This window comes from Pogona vitticeps, chromosome 10 (assembly GCF_051106095.1).
Source record: "Pogona vitticeps strain Pit_001003342236 chromosome 10, PviZW2.1, whole genome shotgun sequence".
NCBI classification, from domain to species: Eukaryota; Metazoa; Chordata; class Lepidosauria; order Squamata; family Agamidae; genus Pogona; species Pogona vitticeps.
Window position 1 is genome coordinate 1,015,619 of NC_135792.1, and position 21,647 is coordinate 1,037,265.

Consider the following 21,647-nt stretch of genomic DNA (forward strand, 5'->3'; position numbering starts at 1 on the left):
CATAAAAACAAATCTTAATTTAGAAACGTTATGTGCAGATTTATTAATATTTTACATTGTTAACTATATCGATAAGGAAAAAAAAGAGCTGCATCCGTCCCCTTTTTATGCATCTCGAGTCTGCCATTTGTAATTTAGCCACCAGTTCCCTGGGCTTTGTTGCAAAAACACACCGCCCAGGTCTGAATGTTATCAGATCCAGGCGTATGTGCGTTTTTGTAGATGTCACAGACAGACATGGGGGGGGGGACTGGGAGGGGACGGGGGGGGTTGGAGGGCGGACCCCACTCTGCCCATGGACTGAATCCGGGGAGAGCATCAATATGACGAATACCCCTGCTCTACATCCTTGGCTCTGAATTTTGTCACCGCTTCCCCTGCCATCGTGGTGGGTGCAGGTGAGAGCAGGTGCAGCCGCCGCCCAACCCGGCCTGGCATCGATCCCAGGGCGCTCCGCTCCCCCCCCCCCAATACACACACACACACGGCTTTCCAGACGGCCGATAAAATGACCAAATTGACATTGAACGGGCTCCTTCTTCCCCTGGGTGTGCTTAACCTCTGGCTTAAACCAGCCCGTCCTCTCCTTCCCTTGGGTTGGGGGGGCTGGTCTGCGGCAGCCTTTTCCGCGTGGGGGGGGGGGGGTTGGCCACTTCAAGGAGGCGCCTCCCGAGTCCCCCTCCGAGGTGCGCGACCGAGACCAAGAACAACGAGCATTGCCACACCGTCAGGATTCCCGCGTGTGTGTCATCCATGCCTCTGCGCTCTCGTGCATGGAGGGGAATGCTGGCCATGACTCGCTTGAATAGTCAACGCAATCGCCGCCCAGCAGGGAGTTTGGATGCGGGGGCGGGCGCTCCCCCCGTCCTTATTCCGCCCCGTGGCCCGCGCGGTCAGACCTCGGGCGCCTCCATCCCGGGTGTGCATGTCCCAAATGCCCTTCGGCCCCACCGGCCCTTCCCTTGCTGCAGCCCAGCCTCGAGATGCCTTTCCCCCCCCGGGGGGGGGGCTTGCCAGGTGAAACGAGGGCAGGCGGGGAAGAAGGCCGGCCCTTCCTTCTCAGCCGCGCCCAGGCTTCAGAAGTGATCCCATCATGGAGAAACAGGGCGGAAATGGAGGGCCTGGGGGGGGCTGCCTTTGAAAGCCGCCCCCCAACAAAAAAAAGACAAAAGAGCTGCGAGGTGGCAACTTCATGTTCAGTTTCTTGTGGCTACTGGCCAGCGGAGAAGGTGAACATCCCCAGGGCACCTTTGGGCGCCCCCCCCCGCAACTCCACACCCCCAGGGGCTCAAGGGGCAAAAATCCCAACCTAGCCCTCATTCAAGGGTGGGTTTTCCGCCCATCTGGAAACCCTAACCCTCCCCACCCCACACCCCAGGGCTCACGTTCAGCCCTCTTTCCCCGACCCCTCTTGGCACGGGGGGGGGGAGATGGGGGTCACAAGGGAAGGGGAGGCCCTCTCCCCCCCCCTCTCTCTCTCTCACACACACACACACACCATAACACCCCACCCCTCCCCTCCAGTGCTGGGAACTGCTGGCGCTTTTTATAGCTGACATTATCTTTTATGGCCATATAAAATCTCAGGCTCCGATGCCTTTATTGCTGCTGCTTTGGCATTCAACGGCAGGGCTGCCGTCTGCCGAGGAGGGGGAACCAACTCATCCTGTGCTGTCGGGGGGGGGGGGCAGGGAGGGAGGGGTGAGAGGGAGGGGCTGCTGAGAGCATCCTTCCTCTCTTCCTGCGGGGGGGGGATAAACCCTGCTCGCCCACAAACACATCCCACCCAGACACAATAATGGGGGGGGCAAACATGTTTTGCAGGCTAAAGGCAATCCCAGGCATCTGGGGGAACCTTGCCAGAGCCTCACCAGGTTGGGCAACAACTCCAAGACCCATGGTCCTGCTGACTGGAAGATTCTGGGAGTTGGAGTACAAAAAAGGGGGCCTTCCTCCGAACACTGAGCTCCAGGCCCAGGTGGCGAGAGTGCTGGAAAGAAGCCTGTCTTGATCAGGAAATCATCTTTGGCAGTGAAAAGACGCAAATAAAGAGGTTGTGAATTCAGAAGACCCATTTCGGAGGGGCAGGTGGAGAGAAGGGGCCGTCAACTCGATGAGAGGGAGTCTCTTTAAAGGGCCAACCCTGTCATCATCCTATCATCCTATCTTACAGGTCAGAGTGGCATTGTTCTAGATGTTCTTGGACTGCAACTCCCAGAAATCTTGGCCAGCACAGCTGGTGGTGAAGGCTTCTGGGAGTTGTAGTCCAAGAACATCTGGGGAACCCCAGCCGGGAAACCCCCCCCCCCGTCCTAAGGTGGCCCTCCTTCTTTGACCAGCATTGCAAGCCTAAACTCTTTTTGCCCCTGATATGAAGCATCCCATAACACGCTGGTCTGGGATAAAGTTAACGGTTGTCACCTCTAAGAAAGGTATGCGTTTAGTTCGAACCAACAGACGGCCAAAACAGGGCATTTTTCGTCCCCCCCTCCCCCTCCACAAGCCTCGGAAAGCTTGGGGGGCAACTGGTAACAGACCTTCCGTGCCCCTCCCCGGCCCCACTCCAAACCTCTCCCCCCCCCCGGTCTTTGTGGATCGCAACCGCAAATCTGAGCCATGGTAACCCCAAGGTGAAGCGCGAGGGGCTGCCCTCGTATTTACTCAGCGCCAGCGGAGCACTAAGTGCGGGAAAGAACACAGGCGTGGTGTGATTCCCATTTGCCATCTATAATTGTGCTCCTCGCTCAGTTTTTGTCTGAATACAGAAACGCCACCGGATTGTTTTCGCTGGAAGCCAGCCCACAGTGTTCGGATCGGCGGCAAGGGGTGTCATGTAAAATAACAAATACGCGGAGTCACACCCTAATTGGAAGCGTGTGTTTGGGGTGCAGGTAGGAGGAAACGGCATCCACAGGAGTTTTCTCTCGCCTGCGGGGCCAGCCTCGGCCTCTGGAGCCTCTGCTTCTCTCCCGTCCCCGTCAGGGAAGTTGCCAACCCTTTTCCCCAGCAGGGCCCCTGTGCAGCATAGAGCCAGGCTGGGCGACTGTAGCCGAGAGATCCCAGCCATTTGCTTCAAGGTGAGACCACCCAGCCTGTCACTTTTGGGGTCCAGTTCTTTTGCCTTCCCTTTGGGGTCCCCCCCCACAGCCCCCACCGCCACCGCTCCGCTCTTTTAGGGCCGCTGGTGCCGTGCAAGCGAGAGAGCTACAGGCCCAGGCAGAGGAGATACGCTTGGCTGATGCTCGCTCCCCACCACCGTGTGCCTCTCCTCCTCCTCCTCCTCCTCCTCCACCAGAGAGGATGATTTGACACGATCGCGAGCCCCCCTCTGCCTCCCAACGTGCCAACCCCAGCCTGACCCACTTCACCCGGGTCCCAGGGTGCCACTGGCAGGAACCATCTGCTCGTCGGCCCGGCTGCCAGAACACATTAAGGGCCAGGCAGGCTCCAGCCGGCGACTAATCACGGGCCCTCCATCATCACAGCGCAGGGAGAGGCCACTGCCGGCCGGAGGGGCCAGCGTGGCAGAGACCAGCGGGGGGGGGGGGCAGCAAGGAGACGCAAGCCTTCTGCCCATTCACAGCCCACTCACACACTGATGCCTGTTTCCGACACCGACTGAGGGCAGAGTCAGGCCAGGATGGGACGGGAAAGCATCGCCCTCTTCTTCCTTGCCAGCCTAACCAGCGGGTGCCACCACAGGGCCTGGGTGCGAGACATGACAAGCCTTCTGCTGAATCCCTCTTTGCGCCTGGTGGAGGTGGGGGGCTGGCCTGAAGGTATTTTGCCCGTGGCTGTGTGCCACGAGCATCCTGCCTCCCACGGGAGGCCCTCCTGGCACTGGCCCTTGGATGGGCTCCCGCTCTGCTTGTGTTTGGTAAAATAAGGGGCCCTCCGTCCAGCCTTTCTCTTACAGGGTGCACACGGGCCTGTGTGCTTCTCCTCTTTCTTTCCAATTGGAACGCCATCCAGAAAACTGGAAAACAATGCAGCTGTTTTCCCTCAGTGCATAAAAACAAGATCCACAGCTGGATTCTTATTAGAACCAATTAAAATGCACCAACTGTGTGTCACCTTTTTAGACCAACAGGTCTCTTCAGGAAGCTACAAGGTACACAAGTCAGGAGATGATAGGGTGAAGAACTAGAAAAGGCTCAGCCTTCGGACTCAGGGCCATGAGCACAAGGTCTACATCATTCCATCACCTAACCGGATGAAGACTTCTGTGGCACTCAGAGGTTTGCACACCTTTGTTCAATTTGGATTGGTCCTACTAAGATGTGAAAGTCACTTCTCAGGATACCGTAGGTTTGAAAGACGTGCAGAAAGGAGTAAAGCCATATTCTTGGGGGAAAGCAGCCGGGAGAGGAAGGCTGGGACAGCTTCCCTAGGAAGAGGAAAGGGAGATTTGCATCTTTGCAGGTCAGAAAAAAGGACTGGTAGAAAAGGCACACGAAGCCTGGTTAGAAAACGAGGCCTGTGCTGGAGGAAGTTCGTCTGCGGGGAGCGCTTTTCTTTCCCCCCTACATGATGCCCTCCCTGGATATTCATTTCTCCTTCCAAACCAAGCCTGAAAAATGTGACTTAGCCTTGCTGTCCACATGCCAAGGGTGAGCAGGAAAAGGGAGGGAAGGAGGGAGGGAGGGAGGGCGTCGGTGGGGACATTTCCACCTGGAGGGCCCTTCCCATATGCCTCCTGTCCGAACTGGCATCGTGGCCGCTTTGTTCCACATCAGCCTCCCGTCATCACGGGCGACGAGGCATATGTGGGCTGACAGGATGGCATCGCCACTAGCCACCCGGCACAGATCAGCGGCTGCGATTGATAGCATGGAATGTGACAGCTGCAATTCAGCCAGTGGCCTTTCAATGGGAGGACTAGCCTTGGCCCAGGGCCCCACACGAACAGACTCCCCCCCCCACGTCTCACTCTCCTTCCACCTTCCAATGTGCGTTTGAGCACATGGGAATACACACACACACACACACATACACACTTAGCCCCCCCCCCCAAGATTTCCGTGCAAGGTAAGTGCCTGTCCATCCTTGTCAATGGAGGGAGAGGGTGCTTGGTTTCTCCTCTGCTCTTCCTAAAGTCTACCACTCTCAGATCTGGCCAGCAGAACAAGCAATGAAGAATCTGGTGCCCCCCCCCCCCGAAGACTAACCAGTTTGACCGGCTTATGCTTTTGTGGGCTCCTCTGTGCCATCTTCTTCAGAGGTCCCAGAAGGCCAATGTTTGCACGCCGTGAGGCTGTTGGGCTCCCTCCTCAGAAGAACGCAACGGCCATTCCCAAAAACTTATCCAAGACAGAACTGTGCAGACTTCCAGATGGCGCCAGAATGTGTGCGGTTTCTCCTGAAATCTCTCCCAGTGAATTTCATCCATGAATCCAGCCTTCACTCTTTCGTCTCCTGAAACAATTTTCTTTTAAAAGAGGGGGTCCCAGTGAATTTCCTGGCTCGGTGGGTAAGGAGGGGGCACCTGAATGCTACTTTCCAGAGGCCCAGTGCAACTTTCTGAACCCCCGCATCCCACCGGCTCATGTAAAGCCATTTTTAAGCAACTGTTGCCTTAAAAGACATGTACTGGTTTTTGAAACCATCGCCACGCTCATCCCATTCCTGAAGCCTTCCCTGGCCTTTCTGGTCTCTGCCATCCACACCCAGTTCCGTCCTGTAGGCGGCCGCAGAGGGGAGAATGGGTCTTGGAGTCCTGCCTCTTCCTGCTTCCCATCCCATGCTTCGTTTTCTGGTGCTCGACCTCCCCCTGCTGGCCGCCTGCGGGAGAGCCCTCCAAACTCCAGAGAAGGCGCACGGTTGCCACATTTCTGCCTCCAGAGAGGGACGATTCAGGCTGGAGTGCATTGAGGACGCCTGTGCTGGTGCCACTGAAGAGCCTTTGGGCTTCACCCAGTCTCTGCTGCAGGAGCCACAGATGGCCTCCACACCTGGGCACCTGCTCAAGAGGGCGAGGGAACCATCCCAGGCATCCCCCCCCCAACTAAGAGCAGAGAAGGGCGGGTGGGTGGGCTTCTCACTCCCCGAGTGGCCAGCCGGGCCAGGGTGGGCCAGACAGGCAGATGCTTGTGGAACGGAAGAGGGCATTCCTCACATGGAAGCGCCGGGAAACCAACAGCTGTGAAATTCCTCTCCTGCCGTTCCGTTTGGTTCAGTGAATCTCGCGGCTCAGGCTGGGTTTGAACCCGGGCCTCCAGACTCTGTGTGCAACAGATGAGCTGCATTCCCTGCATAAGACGGAGGGCTTGGAGAAAGCTGGCTGAAGTCTCTGGGAACGGCTCGGTTTCTCTAGGCCTCTAGAGCAGGGAAGGGAATCTCCCTTACATACCAAGGCAGCCTGGGCGGTATGTGGAGCCTCCAGGACCTCAAACCGCAAGGGGCTCCCACGTCCGAAGCGACGGTGGCCCATTCCGAAGGGTGCTGAGTTGCTCCGTTCCCCAGGCTTATTGAACCGGTAGGGGGAGGCCAGGCGTGAGTGGAGGCTCTATTTTCAACCCATCCTGTGTTCATCGTACTTGAGACAGACGGAGGAGCTTTGCAAGAGTTCCCCTGGATGCCCCCCTTCCGATGGAAGCTCTCCAAGGAAGAGTTCTGCATTGACCAAGGCCTTTGGGAGGCTGTTGATGTGAACGCAACCATCTAAAATGTTTTGAGGACAAGAAGGGAGGCCTCTTCCCCTTTAGGAATCAACTAAGGGGCAAAGCAAGAGAGGTGGGAGCACTGCAGCCAGCGTGGGAGGGTGGGGGGGCCTGCCACGAAATGCCCGCCCGGCTATAAAACTCCACAGGCAACCTTGAACTATTCGCTTTCTCTCAGGCTGGCCTCCCTCGCAGGGTTGCTCTTGTGAGGATAACGTGAGGGGGGGGGGGGGGGGAGAGCCGTGTTTGGCACCTTCAACTCCCCAAAGGCAACACAGGACTTGGAAGCAACGAGCAAATATGTCACAAAATAAACCATACGGTGGAAGAACGGCGGGCTGCCTTTTCTCTTGACCTGGGGTGGGGTGGGGTGGGGGGGTTAGAGGAAGGGACGGAGCTGGGGGGGTGTTGGCTGGCTGGCCCCCGCGACCCGCCTGCCTTTTGCAGCTCCCTGCTTGCTTCCATCCCCCACCCCCACATTTTGGCCAGCCTGGGCAGCAGGCGCTCTCTGGACGGATGGAGCAGCCGCGGCAGCTGTTTGGAAACATCAGCCGGCTGACAGGCCAGTGGGTTGCAGGGGGAGAGCCGAGCCGGCTGGGTTTCTCCAGCCCCTGAGCCCCTGGAGACAAAGAGGGAAGGAGGGAGGGAGAGGGAGAGGGAGAGAGAGGCTACGTGTGGCCCCTGGAGCCCTCTTCGCTGGGGGGGGGCGCCCTGCCCAGGGCCCTTCGTTCCTCAGCCTGCCGCCCCCTGAGCTTTCTCTCCTCCTCCTCCTCCTCCTCCTCGTCTTCCTCCCTTGGCCTTCCCCACCCCAGACTGGGCTCCCCTCGCTTGGCTTCTCGACACCGAAGGAAGGCTGGCTTCCGTTTTCTGTCCGTCCAGATGATGCCCTTCTTTGGGACCAAAAGACTCAGCTCTCCTCGGGGGAGGAAAGGTCTCCTCGTGCCCCGGACCCGCGGTGGTGGGGTGGGTTGCTCTTCCTCACACCGGAGCAGAGCCTCTCCAAATCTGCCCGGTGGCTGAGAGCATGAAGGGAGAGGAAGGGGAGAAAGAAAGGGGGGAGAGGACGCCAGGGACCAGAACGGAAAACAAAGCCCATTTGCTTTGGAGAGATCAGGGCCAAATCCAGAAGGCCACCTTCCTGGGAGGTGCTGTTTGGGCCGGTTACAGCGCTCCCCTCCGTTGCTGTGACTTGGTTTCTGGGAGTTGCAGGACCAAGAGCTGCCTCGACCCACTTCCTTTCCCCAGAGTCGTGAGTGCTTGTGTGGCCACGTGTGTGTGTATGTGTGTGTGAAAGAGAGAGAGAGTGCCTGGGCACTACAATTCCCAAGCCCCTCCGCTCCCCAGCCCTCCTCCCAACTGCCTGCCGGCTGGCCCAACATTCCTCTCCCAGGCCCCATCCAGAGCAGCCCCAACACATGTGCTGTCTGTCAGAGGCCAACCTCAGTCATTTTAGCTCTGTCCAGAGCAGATCTGCTCCGTCCGTGTGGGCGAGGAGGAAGGAAGGACGGAAGGGGACGAGGGCCGTCCAGCCAACCCTAAGCTCCTCTGAAGGCGCCGGACAGGATGGGCACCCTCATCTCCCTCACCTGCTCCTTCCTGGCAATGCTTGGGACTCAGGTAAGGGCAGGGCAGGTGTTGGGGGGGGAGGACAGGCCCACTTTTGCTGGGAGGGTTGGGTTGGAATCCTTTGTTCGTCTCCTCCAGGACATGGGAGGTGCAGGATCCTGACCAAGCTCCATTCAATGTCCTTGTGGAGATCCAGTCCCTGGCATTTGTTCATTTCCAGGCTCCCCACAAGTCAGTCAGTCAGTCAGTCAGTCAATCAATCTGTCTGTCTGTCTGTCTGTCTGTCTGTCATCATCATCATCACAGAATCATAGATTCATGGAGTTGGAAGGGGCCTCGAGACTCACTGAGTCGGCACCCCTGGTCAGTGCAGGGATCCAAATGAAAGCAGATGGGACAGATGGGGGTCCAGTTTTCTCTCGAATGCCTTCCTTTCCTTTCTGTACCGTCCAAGTAGAGCATATGGGCTCTGCTGGTTGGTGAACAAACTAAAACCACACAACAAACAGAACAAAACCCAAATTGTGTGAGACACAACAGGAGGGACATACTGGGCACCCCTCACTTTGCTTTCCAACCCACCCACCTCCCCTTTACCGTGTCTTACATGATTCGCAAAAGCCAGAGCTTGGCTTCAACTCCTAAACTTACAGCTGCAGCAGGAAGAAAGGCGAGGGTGCCTCCGTGCATGTACAAAGTGCTTTTCTTTGGACCACCCTGTCTCGGGCTCTAAACACATCTAGCGGAGGTGGGGTTGGGAGCGTAGCCGTGGAAGGAGGAGGTGGAGGCACCAGGGCCTGCGAAGGACCGGCGGGGTTCTTACGAGGGAGCAGCTGGTCCCCCTGCTTCACGGGGAACCTCTAAGCCTCCCCGGAGGATGGGTGTGGGAGCTGCACCGTCCCCGAAGCTGCAATTGTGCCCAGTTCTCTGCCTGTGTGGGAGGCTGAGCAGCATCCTTGTCTGGAAATGTAGCTGTGCCTTTGTTTGGATGGTGTGATGATGCTCCAGCAGCCCAGCCCTCCTCCGACTCACCCACTTTCTGTCAATGAGGAGAAGGTGCTCGCCCCCCTTCCCTTACGCTCCTTGGGTATCTGCGGGGCTCCCTTACTCCTGCAGGCAAACCAGTCTGTCCTCTTTCTTTGCCCTGTCCCAGTTTCGAGGGTCTTTGCTCTTGGCCCAGTGGCGGAGGGTGCCTCTGGCGGCCCTTCTTCTCCACCACCTGCCAGCCCACCCTGCACCCTGGAGCTTTTGTGTCTTAACGTTTTTGCTCAAAGAACCAGGCCAAAGGAGTGGGACCCCGAAAGATTCGGCCACGATGGCTTAGGGTCTTTCCCCCAGACTTTGAAACAAACTCTAGATCAGGAGGTGGGCAAGGATTCTGGAGTTCTCCACAGGGTTGGCGGGGTGGGGGAGGGCCCCCATGTTGGACAGGCAGGGCTCCCCTCCCCCTTCCTGCCAGCTGCCCCTCTGGCAATAAGAAGCCGTGAAACGTTCAAGCTGGACAGCTGAGAGCGTAGAAATGCGGCCCACTCCGGTGACGAATCGGCAGGAATCCTGCATTCCATGGGCCTTGCATTAGCGCCACTCTGCAGCTGATCTTGGACTGGAGAGCCCCCCCCCCTCTGTTTCTCTCTGTGTGTGTTTCTTTGTGTGCCTGCATTCAGAGAGGTCAGCAAAACTCATGAGGAGGAAGGGGCCACAGGTCCGCCTTCTCCTTCAGCCACTGAATGGGCAGCGCCCCACAGTTTCCGTCCTTTCCCAGTGGTTTGGCTTTCATGCCCACCTTCAGAAACAACACACGATGGACGGGGATTATTAAAACCTGGTTTAATGCATCATTTAAAACAAAACCTTAACTTTCGGAGAAAGCTAAACCCCTTCTCTAAAAGCTAGTGTTAAAACCAGGCACAAAAGCCGAAGGCCGCCTGGAATGGCAGAAAACCTCAGTGTCCACCAACAAGAGTGGAGCCCATCGGGCTTGCCTGGGGAGGGAGTTCCACTGGCCACACCAGGCTAACAGCCGGCGCTCCAAGAGAAAGAGGAACACACCTCCTCCCTGTTGTCCAATACAAAGTGCTCAGTGCAGCTCACAAAGGAAGGAAGGGGGGGGGGAGAGAGAGAGAGAGTCCTTGCCCCTTTCTCCTGCCCTGAGCCCAAGGTTTCCTCCAAGGAGGAAATGGGAGAAGGAGAAACCCAGGCCTGTAGCTCTTCCTCCCCCCCCCAACAGCCCCCAGCCACACACCCCTTTTGTCCCCCAGAGGAGCCTCTTGGCTTCTCCAAGCAGGACAGGGGGATGGTGTGCTTTTACAGGGTGTGCGTGAGCGCCTGCCGGAGGGGAAGAGGTGGCCTTCCCTGCACCGGAGGTGGCGCTTGTCCACTCCCCCCCCCCACACACACACACACACACTCCGTGGTCAGCCACCTGCTGGGGTGGAATTTGGGGGTTGGGATGCCTGACATTTCAGGGCAAAAGGGGGGGCAGGAGAGGAGAGGGAAGGGAAGGGGGGGTCACATCTTTGGCAGAAGCCCTGGAGGGGGCCTGTGTGGTTAAATTCGTGCCTGGTCCAGAACTATCTTTAAAAAACCCTGATCTGGGCAAAACCTCGGTTGTGCCACTAAAATTCCACAAACCAAATGAGCTTTTCAAATTCTCCAGAACGTGCCTTGCTATTAAGTCCTTGGTAATCTGCTATAAATTTTACTTATGCTACAAATCACGGGTCTGCCTTTCCCCCCCCCACACACACACACCCTTCACTTGACCAGAGAAAGGGATTGGGAGGGGGGTCTCGTTGGACATGGCCCCCACCAAAAGGCAGCTTTGGCGGGAATCAGCCCTGTGTGGCCGGGGTGTGTGTGTGTGGATTTCCGTGGGATCCACCGGATGCCCAATTGGGGGGGGGGGGGTCACTGCCAAGGAGAGTTCCTGCCAGAATCCAGCCTCCACGCCAGGCCGAGGAGGCAGGACTGGAATGATGTGGGAAAGGAGCAACTGGGTCAGAACAGGAACCAAAATACACACACACACACACACACACACACACACACACACACACACACACACACACACACACACACACACACACACACACACACACACACACACACACACACACACACACGCCTCTCTCATCCTTTTTCTCAGAGAAGGAATGAGATGCAGGAAGTGGCCAAGGATTCCCTTGGGGTGCCCCCCCCCGGGGGGGGGAACAGGGGGAGCGGGTAGGGCTGAGTTTCGGAAGGTCCTTCCAAGGCAGCCTCTCGCTCAGCCCGAAGGGAGGGGGGCCCGGATGGTTTGCAAAAGGGGAACAAAAAGGCTCAGAAGCCCGGGATTGCAGAACAGCTGCTGCCACAGTGGGAAGGGGAGGGGAGGGGAGGATGATGGGTGGAGGTGCAGGGGAGCAGCAGCAGCAGCAGCAGCACATTCTCAACCCACCTGCCCTCTTGCCACCCCCCACCCCACCCCACCCCGGCTGCTTTTTTTTTAAAATCCCCATAGGTTCTGCCCCATTGGGGGGGGGGGAGATCTAGTCCAAAGCACAGCAAAGAGTTCGAAGTGCTATGCCAAACGACACACTTCAGGACTCCATGGGACGGGGCCGTTCCAGTTGGAGAGGCATCAAGATAATACGAAACGATGCCAAGGAGAAAGGGAGAGGGAGAAGATGATGCCCTCCTTCGAGCAGTGCCTCCCCGCATCCCCAGGGTCCCGGGCGGGCAGCTGTTTCCCCATCACAAAGGGGGGACGCCCCCCACCCACCCCTGGCAGTCACCCTGCTCAGGCAGCCCACAAAACAGCCTTTCAGCCCTTGGTCTCTGCAGGGAAAGATCCCATAATACTCCCAAGCGCTTAAGACAGATCGTGCATCTTGTGGAGGGGGGAGATGGGGGTGACTCGTCTTTAAGAGGCGCCTTCGGGGCTGGTCTCACTCCAGGGATGCTGCCGGGGAGGGAAGGGGGGGGAAGGGGGGAGAAATATACCTGGCGTGGCTTCGCCACAGGGCCTCCACGTTGCTTTCTTATCTTAAAAGCATGCTCCTAGTCCTCAGGCGGGAAGCGCGGGACTGCTCTCGTTTTTCAGGGGCCTGCTGTGCTTTCCCAAAGCTCCAGGCAGGAGACGCACCTCCGGGTGAAGAGAGCCGGAGGGGGGGGGGGAGAAGGCTTGACTTGAACACGTGGCGGGACGGGGGGCCCTTTAGCGCTCACCCCTCCTCTCCTCTTTCACAACTGGCATCAGGGCTCCCTTCGTGCATTTCTGCTGCAAGACGTATGTTTGTTTTTATTTCTGCTTCATTCCCACGTGCCTGAAAGGGAAGGTCCGCGTCTCTTCCTGAGCAAGGTCCCTCCGGGAGCTCCCTCGGGCAGGCTGGTCAGGGGTGGGTGGCCCTCAAGAGGCAAGACGGGAGAAGACCCTTCCCCTCCCCCAAGATAAAGGTGTCCCTCCATGGCCCAAGTCCTGCCCTTGCTTGAAGGAGAGCGCACCTCGTGTGTAAAGGAGCCTTCCTGCCTTGCAATCTGGGCTGGACCGCTCACCCCGACGTGGCTTCCCCTTTCCTTTGCAGGTCCTCTGTGCAGCCGAAGAGACTGGCCCTAACGAGCCCCCGGTGCTGCATCTCCGGCAGCCGAAGGACGGGCTGGGGAGGGTCAAGAGGGCCTGGGTGATCCCCCCCATCAGCGTGTCAGAGAACCATAAGCGGCTTCCCCATCTCCTGGTGCAGGTAAGAGAGGGAGGGGGGTGGCTCCCTGTCTCTGTCCAGAGCATCTTCCAAGGCTCTCGTCCGCTCTCCCTAATTCTGGCTGGGAGCCCCCCCACCCCCCGGGCCCCTTCCAGCTGCAAAGGCCCCTTCCCTTTGCAGATTAAATCAGACAAGCAGCGGCCTGGAGGTGTGATCTACAGTATCAAGGGACCGGGAGTCGATGAGGACCCGCGGGGAATCTTCTCCATCGAGAAGCTCAGCGGGAAGGTCTACCTGAACACGATGCTGGACCGAGAAAAGAACGGCCGCTTCCGGGTAAGGAGGGGCTGGACTAAGAAGGACCCATCGCAGCCCAGGTCGGTGTAAAAGAGTATTAAGAAGAGCTGATATTTTCCTTCAAGGGCTTCGTGCTGAAGCCTCCATTGCTTAAGGGCGCAGCGCTTGGGCCGAAGCCCAGCGTTTTGTGACCAATGGGGGGGGGGGTAACGGCAGTGAGGATGACAGAGGGCAAGGGACTAAGGAGGTGATGCTTCTTCGCCCTTTGGCCCATCCAGCTCAAGGCTTATGCGCTCGATCTCGGGGGAGAGCCTCTGGAAGACTCAACTGACCTGGAAATTGTAGTGATGGATCAGAACGACAACCGGCCTCTCTTCCGGCAGAACGTCTTCGTAGGGCATGTTGTGGAAGGAGCCCCCCCAGGTGAGAGCGGGCAAGAAAAAGGGCCCCTTCACAACTTTGCCTTCCTGTTCCTAGACCTTTCCTCCCTCAGGGCTTTGCATGTGCTATTTCAGTCCTGCTTTACAACAGCTTTGTGAGGTAGACCATTATCTTAGGGTTTGCTGTTCTCTGTCACGGAGATGCGGCTGGGCAATTGGAAGAGCGGTCGGGTTGAAAATGCTGAAATGAGTAATGTACATGAATCCATTATGAAAGACCACACTAGGACCGCCATATCCACGGGATCAATACCTGCGGCTTCACTTATCCGCGATGTGAACATATTAAATTAAAAAACAGAGAACTATGTTTCCAAGGTGTATTACCAGAACAGTCTGCTAGAGGGAAGCAGAGACCACCTGTTCCATAGAGTTTGCTATATCCAGAGTTTTAGGCATCTCCAGGATGGGGCGAGGCTTGGAACCGATTCCCCGTGGACACCATGGTTCTCATATACATCATGAACAGGAACGAATGATTTCTAACACGTAACTGGGACGTCTTCTTCTGCTGCTTCTGCTTCTTTTTCTTTCTTTTGCAAAGGTACCTTTGTGATGAAGGCAGAAGCGACGGACGCAGACGACCCCGAGACAGACAACGCAGCCCTGAAATACTCCATCCTGGACCCGGGCGTGGGAGACCTCTTCTCCATGGACGAGCTCTCGGGGGAAATCCACACGGCGCACGTGGCGCTCGACCGGGAGGTACGCACCAGCTGTCGGGGAAGCCGCAACACAAAGCAAAAGGATGGCAGCCTCTGTTAAGAGGAACGACGGCATGCCCTCGTGGACCTCGGGCACACAGAGCGTGATATTTGGGCTACAGAGATGCAGGCTAGACCGACATCCAGCCCAATAGATCCCCAGGCTGGGGGAAGGCAGGAGGCCTGGAGGGCTCCGAAACACAACAACACCATGAGCTTTTCCAAGCTCCATTGTAAGGGCTATGGAGCAGGAAACCAGGCCTTCGGTGCGGGCGATGGGGGGGGGGTTGGGGACGGGGCTGTGCGAGCCTCAGGCCCAAGTGGGTGATTGTGGGTGTGGGTATGGGGGGGGGGTCTTTTCTGCGCACCGGGGTCTTCCTTTCTCCTTCACCTCCTGCTTCGTTCCCCAGATGGTGGGCATTTACAACCTGACCCTCCAAGTGGCAGACATGTCTGGAGAGGGGCTGGCCACCACCGCCACGGCCGTGATCTACGTGGACGACATTAACGATAACCCACCCGAGTTCACACAGAAGAAGGTAAGAAACCCACCCGGGCCTCCTCACAGAAGAGGCGCCCGGCAGAGTTGGGAGGAGGGGGACCGTCAAAGGCAGCTCTCCGAAACAAGGCATCCTCCAGACGTGCCCGGTGAGAGGTTCTAATGCTGCCAGACAGGGGACCCATCACTCAAGAGCTAGGGGTCCTGTCCAGCTGCCCTGACCGAGCCTCTGCAGGGCTAAAAAAAAAAAAAAATTGTTTCTTTCTCCTCCTTGTTTATCTTCTGTTCCCACCCCACTCCTTTCTCTTCAGGAAATCCCCTTAGCCAGGGCTCAGAGGGGAGGCAGGAGCATTCTGACAAGATCCACACCACCTCGCCTGAGGCTTTCCTCCCAATTTTAGCAAAAACGGGGCTTCCCCCTGTGGCCTTTCCTACAGGAGCCGCTAAAGGGAGGCATCCTGGAAGGAAGGGGCCCTTCCCAGTGGCCCCTCCTCTCTTAAACCTTCCGCCACCCCCCACCGCTGCCACCAAAAAACCCCTCTTTTTGCAGTTCTCCATGGAGGCCCCCGAGAACAAGCAGGACGCGGTCATCGGGCGGCTGATGGTCCAAGACAAGGACCTCCCGGGCTCTCCCAACTGGCTGGCCAAGTTCACCATCTTGGAGGGTGACCCGAAAGGGGCCTTCGCCATCCAGACCGACCCCCTCACCAATGATGGTGTGGTCTCCTTGGTGAAGGTAAGGAGGGTCCCCTAGAGACTGGGCTGGAAGCTCTCTCCTGTGAGTCCCAGAACCGGTGGACGATACCGTGAGTGCTTCTGAGCGCATGCAGAGTGCTTCTTGTCTTTCCGTTCCAAGGGACCGCAGCTTTTTCCACCTCCCCGTCTCTGGCTAGGGGCATAGATTCCACAACCAGAGGGACGTTCTAGCTACGGGGCAGGCGGGTAAGCAGAGGTGCAGAAAAGCACATTGCACGCCTTCCCTCTGGACAAGGGTCGAGGCCCTTTCGGTCTACAAAACGAAGATGGGATCAACCCTCTGGGATCGCTCAGCAGAGTTAAGTCTTTGGACCCTCCCTTGGAGAAAGCCAGGCCTGGTAGGCCCTCTCCCCCCCCCCCAAAAAAAAAGAGTGCAAAGAACTGGAAAAGGAGGTAGGGAAGGCCATGGCTTTTAGCGGTGGACACACACAGGGGACGCTGACCTCCCTCTGCCTGTCCCTTCTCACCAGGCCCTCGACCACGAGGAGCAAAATCTTTTTGAGCTGCTGGTCTCCGTCCAGAACCAAAGACCGCTGGCGCTCTCGGCCCCCGAGGCAGCCGGGGCTTTGGCCACCGTGTGGGTGCACGTTCAGGATGCCAACGAGCCCCCCTTCTTCCGGGACCATCCCTGCAAGGGGAGGGTGGAGGAGGGCGCCCTCCCAGGCACAGCCATCATCCTCTGCTCTGCCAGCGACCCCGACACCCATCAAGCACAGGACCTCAGGTGAGCCTGAAGTGCAGTTCCTCTCCATACGCCTCCTGCTCTCACCCTGGGAGTGTTCTGAGGCCCTGGTAGGATTTTGAATAAGATGGATCACTTCTCGGGAGGCTGTTAGTGAGGTTAGAAAAGAGAAGGTGGGGAGATCTCTGGTATTACCTTGGGAAACCCATGTACGGAGTGAGTGCAGGGAGGAAGCGGCTGATAAACGTCTCTACAGAAGCCCCTAATGCTGGTTCCCACAGGTGTCTGTCTGCTGGCGCCTATTCTAGAGTCTGACTTTCTCTAGCTAATGAGCAGGAAAAAGCAGGATGATACCTGGGGGAAGAAGTTGGGAGGAAGGGCACCTAAAAGTACCAATCTCTGTGCACACCTGGAAACAAAAAGGGGGGGGGAGCCGGTTTGGATATTTGTCTATTGTCCTGCTCCCCCCCCCCCGACCTCCACCAATGCACACAATTGTATTAATGCTCTATCCCAGGCTTCTGCACATGCTCTGTGGCACAGGAAAGGTGGGACATGGACCGTGGCACAAAAATCTAGCAGCTTGAAAATGGTAGCTTCCTTTAAAAACAAAAGCCATGTGGCTGGTCCTTATGGCCAAGGGGAAAGCAGTGGGACAAAACCTAGCCGGTTCTTTCTGCTTTTCCATAATCACCGGAGTCAAACTGGAATCAGAGCAACTTCTCCACCCAGCGGGATGTGATTGGGGAGAGAAGGTTGGGGGATGATTTTGGGGAGGCAACCTCGGCGCCCACACGCTGAAACCCAACCCTGCTCTCTCCCTGTCTCTCGCCAACCTGCTTCCAGGTTCTCTGCAGCCTCGGACCTGGCCAGCTGGTTGCAAGTGGTCCCGGAGTCTGGCCTCGTGCAGACCCTCCGAAAGGTGCCCCTGCGTTCAACATTCCCAGATGGCCGGTACACCACATCCATTGTGGCCACTGACAATGGTGAGAAAGCTTCCCTCTTTCCCATTGGCTATATCTGAGAATCAGGGTAGACTTCCCCTTCAGATGGAGGCTCCACTTTAGCCAGGCCTGCATGACAGCCACCGATCCACCTGCCACTCAAGGGGGTGACTGACCCTGTCTGCTTCCCTTCTAGGAAACCCCCCTCTCAGCGCCACCACCACCCTCTCCATTGAGGTGCAGGAGGTCAACGACCACGCACCTCTCCTGCTTCCTGGGAGTCGGGAGCTGTGCAGCCAAGGGGGTGGCGGCTTGGTGCTGAGCGCCACGGATGAAGACCTGCCTCCCCACGCTGAGCCCTTCCACTTCCGCCTCGGCCCCAGTGAGAGCATTGAATCGCCGGCCGGCAACTGGACGCTCAGCCAATCCAACGGTGATTTTGCTTGTCTGGCGTGTGACGGAGCCCAGAACAGTCCCTGTTCAGGAGGGGAGGGAGACGCACGCACACAGAGAGAATGTCTAAGAGAGGAACATGGGCTGCCTGACCCTCCCTAATGCATCACAGAAGGAAGACGGTTTGGGTGGCAAACTCTGAATCAAGGAATGGCCTGGGCAAGACTTCTCCTGTCTTGGGGGCCCTCTAGATGTGTCAGGACTACAGCTCTCCTCATCCCCAGCCAGCAAGGCCACTGGCTGTGGTGGCTGGGGATGCTGGAAGTTCCAGTCCACCCCTGGAGCGGCTATATGGGCATCCCCCGAAGGAAGACAAGAGCCAGCACTGGTCTGAACAACGCAGCCTCTGCTCCTGGGTAAGCCAAGGTGAAAAGCCAGGAATAACTGCTATGCTACTCTAAATGGTTTTGCAAATGCCTGCCTTTCTTTGGTCCGAGCCAACACCCTCGTGGCTGACGTGAGAACCCTCTCCGGAGTTTCACTAGACTTCCTCTAGGCCGCCCCTCACCATGAGCCAGTCTGAGACCCCCCCCCCGCCTCGGGTCAGGCTTGTTCCAAGGGCACAAGAAAGGGGGCTGCTGGGCACAAAGGGAAACCCCCCCACCGCCCCAGGTCCCCTTTCTGTGTCTCCTCTGCCCACTTCCCTCCTCTCTCCCTTCGTCCTCCTCCGCAGGGACTCACGCGCTGCTGCGGCCCCCGGGCGACGTGGCCGAAGGGCTCCACGCAGTGGCCCTGCTCATCATCGATTCCGGCTCTCCTCCGCGGGTCCGGGAGCACCTCCTGAATGTCTCCGTGTGCGCCTGCGATGAGTGGGGCTCCTGCCGGAGCCACGTGGCCGCCGTGGTGGGCGCTGTGGCCGGACTCAGTTTGGGGGCCTTGATGATCATTCTGTGCAGCGCCCTCTTGCTCCTGTGTAAGTGCGAGGGGGTCGGGGCCTCTCCTTCACAAGGCAGTGAGGGTCCCAGCCCGCCTCTCCTCTGCCCCAAAGTCCCAGCCTCAAAGGCCTGTGCGGACCTTGGACCCATCGTGCTGTGAACCGGCCGGTTTCCCTCCCTCCACTGTGTGGAGTTGCCCAGTCCTCCCGGCCCCCACCCCAGCCATGGGGAAGCTTGGTCCTCCTTCCACAGGGCGATGGGCTCACGGGGAGCAGCTGCCAGACTCCAAGCCCCAGGGCATTTCCTTCTGTCTCCTTCCTGCCTCCATGCTCGAAGCAGGAGGAACCTCCCGCCAGGAATGCTCAGGATCATCTCCGATGCTCCCTGATTTCCGGTGACACTCTATAGGGCTTTCTCTCTTTTTTGGGGGGGGGGGTACGGTTCTCAGTTTCATGGGTGATCTTCCGTGGGCTCCCTTAAGTTTCCTTAAACCTGTTGCTTGCCAACAGCCACCCAAGGATCCTTTTAAACGTATCAACAAACTATTGACGGCTCGACCACCTTTTCCCGGCCGCAGGGTGGCAGCCAGGTGGGTCTACCTGAAGGAGAGATCATCCAGGCACTGAGAAAAATCTAGGGAGGCTGTCCCCATCCTCGTCCCCCCCCTCCGTATGTTCGACTACAGTTCCCATCATCCCAGCCATGTTTCTAACAGTGATGAAAGTTGTAACGGAAGCCTTTGAAGTTCTGGAGGGAGGGGAGGGGAATGGACCTGCAGGATCAGGTCCTTGTAGGAAACCAGTGAGGTATTTTGAGACATGTGTGTGTGCTCTCTCTCTCTCTCTTACTCACCACCCTCCCTTAACTCCTCCCTCTCTACGGGCAGTACTGGTCTTACTGGTGGCCACACTGGAGCATTCCCGGCGGCAGGCCTTCTGCAAGGCCCTCCTGGGGGGCTCCCAAGATGACTTGAGGGACAACGTCCTCAATTACAATGAGCAAGGAGGGGGAGAAGAAGACCAGGTGAGCCTCTCTCAGGACCCACAGCCCTAAGCACCAGCCACGGCTGGGAGGGAGGGAGGGAGGGGGGGCACTGGGCCGGCTGGCTAGCCACCCCACTCTAGGGCAGGCGCCGGTGCGGTCGGGGGCCATAACTGCCCCTTTGCCTCCCGCAGGACGCCTTCGACCTCAACCAACTCTGCAACCCGGGCCTCTTTCCCCTGCCGTCACCTCGGGGCAAGCCCCTGCGCCGGAGAGATGCCCCCTATGGCTACGCCTTGCCCCCGCACCCCCGGCGGGTGCCTGCCTGCCCTTCGGACATAGAAGACTTCATCCTTGAGGTAGGGAGCAGGAGCAGGCCAAACAGGCAGGCAGGGGCTCAAAGGAGAGGGGGGGGTCAACCTTTCGGGGAGGGGAGCTGCCCAAGCAAGGGGGGAGGACGACCCCAAAGGGACTCCCTCCCCGTTTCTGCCTCTGCACGAGCAAGACCCTCCCCTGAAGGACAGGCAGCTCTAGAGGCATCCCCAGGTCCCACAACTCTGCCATGGGGCAGGGGGCTCACGTCACCCCCTTGGATGGACTCAGAAGGGGGTCACATCCCGTCCTATGAGGCTCTTAAGGGGGGTGCCAGTGAGCAGTCGTTCCCACTCCACAGGGAAACCAGGTGGGTCCCGAGCAGTGAAATCACTCCAAGCAGTGAAATCACTCCGAGCAGTGAAATCACTCCGAGCAGTGAAATCACTCATTCCACAGAACAAGTTCCTTGAACTTCGTTCCTTTCCCCACTAACATCATTACCAGAAGACGAGAGAGCGCTTCCCTTCTGCTTCTGTACAAACTGCCACATTTAGCGACCTCTCCCCTTTTTTGGGGGGGGGGGGAATCAGTCTCTTTCTGGATGACATGTCTCAGAATCTCTCGGACCGGTGAGGGATTCTAAGGGATGGCCTCCCCAAACTGTACTTTTCTAAGCAGTGGGGGTAAAAAGGTGTTTGGAAAGGTCAAGGCATCCTATATTAAATCTAATCAAGAGAAAGGTGGCCAATAAATGAGACAAATAAACAAAATTAAAGTCTTTAGAGGCTGATGCCTAAGTGGGAGGGGGGCAGATGGCCCCAGGCCTGCCTCAGGGATGGGGGGGCTGTCCCCAGGCGGTTTCACTGGCCTTCCTTCCTTCCTTCCTTCCCTCTGCACATCCCCTGCCCCACTCCTTCCCTCCCTCCTTCCCTCCCTCCCTCCCACAGGGCCTGGAGGCAGCCGACAGCGACCCCAGCGTCCCCCCCTATGACACCGCCCTCATCTACGACTATGAGGGGGAAGGCTCGGCCGGGGGCTCGCTCAGCTCCATCCTCTCGAGTCTAGCCGACGAGGACCAGGATTACGACTACCTCAACGACTGGGGGCCACGATTCCGGCGCCTGGCAGAGCTGTACGGTCAATAGGAGGAGAAGGAAGGTGGAGAGGTGGGTCCCAATAAGACCCAGGATTCCACCAGCCATCCAGAGAAGATTCCACTCCCCCCACCCCCACCCCCTGGCCCTAGGCCTGCCTGCTTCTCAGGACAACAGCCACGGCCCACAGCTGAGCCTCCTCCTCGCCCTCCAGCACCCCCCAGGCCTCCTGATGACTCCCCCCACCCCCGGATGAGAACAGCCACCCCTCCACCTGAAAGACCGCCTGGCATAGAGAGGAGCTCCCTCAGGTGGGCACCTGACCCCACCGGGCCATGCAAGGAACAGGCCCAGGGCCAAACCAGGAAGGATCCACGCATCGCCAGGCGCATGAGGGCCACCCGCAGAGGAGGAGAGGCTCCAACAAGTGGTGCTCAGCTCAGATTGCTACTCGGCTCTCTTCACGGGGAGGGGGGGGACACGTAGCAACACAGCTGGTGTGAAAAGGGGAGGTTTGCCCATTGCGCTCTAGGGGAGGGAAGGCGGGTGCCGCCCCCACCAGACTGTGGAACCCACATTCTGTGGGCACCAGTGAAGCATGCTGCTCCTTCCCCCCCCCCCCCGGGCAGGCACGTGGCTGCCCAAGGCATGGTCTTCTCGGCCGACTGGGCACTGAAGGAGGATGCGGGGCAGCGATGCTCTGGGG

At 58.1% G+C, this 21,647-nt stretch overlaps 1 protein-coding gene across 1 annotated transcript; it reads left to right on the forward strand.

Annotated features, from left to right (window-relative positions):
* Positions 1 to 8,124: 8,124 nt before the first annotated feature.
* On the forward strand, positions 8,125 to 21,533 carry CDH15 (cadherin 15). Its single transcript, XM_020788240.3, has 14 exons — positions 8,125 to 8,276; positions 12,788 to 12,943; positions 13,082 to 13,237; positions 13,477 to 13,621; positions 14,183 to 14,343; positions 14,753 to 14,881; positions 15,392 to 15,577; positions 16,068 to 16,321; positions 17,126 to 17,265; positions 17,420 to 17,656; positions 18,350 to 18,589; positions 19,438 to 19,574; positions 19,727 to 19,891; positions 20,795 to 21,533. Exons 1-14 carry the CDS (start codon positions 8,223 to 8,225, stop codon positions 20,990 to 20,992), a joined length of 2,358 nt encoding a protein of 785 aa, XP_020643899.3. The 5' UTR covers positions 8,125 to 8,222; the 3' UTR covers positions 20,993 to 21,533.
* The last annotated feature ends 114 nt before the right edge of the window (positions 21,534 to 21,647 follow it).

What these genes read in the sequence shown, in the direction of transcription:
- CDH15 (XM_020788240.3), top strand. Translation starts at nt 8,223, where the DNA reads ATGGGCACCCTCATCTCCCTCACCTGCTCCTTCCTGGCAATGCTTGGG. An exon ending in ACGTGGCGCTCGACCGGGAG is followed by an intron (nt 14,344 to 14,752) that starts GTACGCACCAGC and finishes TTCGTTCCCCAG; the next exon opens with ATGGTGGGCATTTACAACCT. An exon ending in GTGTGGTCTCCTTGGTGAAG is followed by an intron (nt 15,578 to 16,067) that starts GTAAGGAGGGTC and finishes CCTTCTCACCAG; the next exon opens with GCCCTCGACCACGAGGAGCA.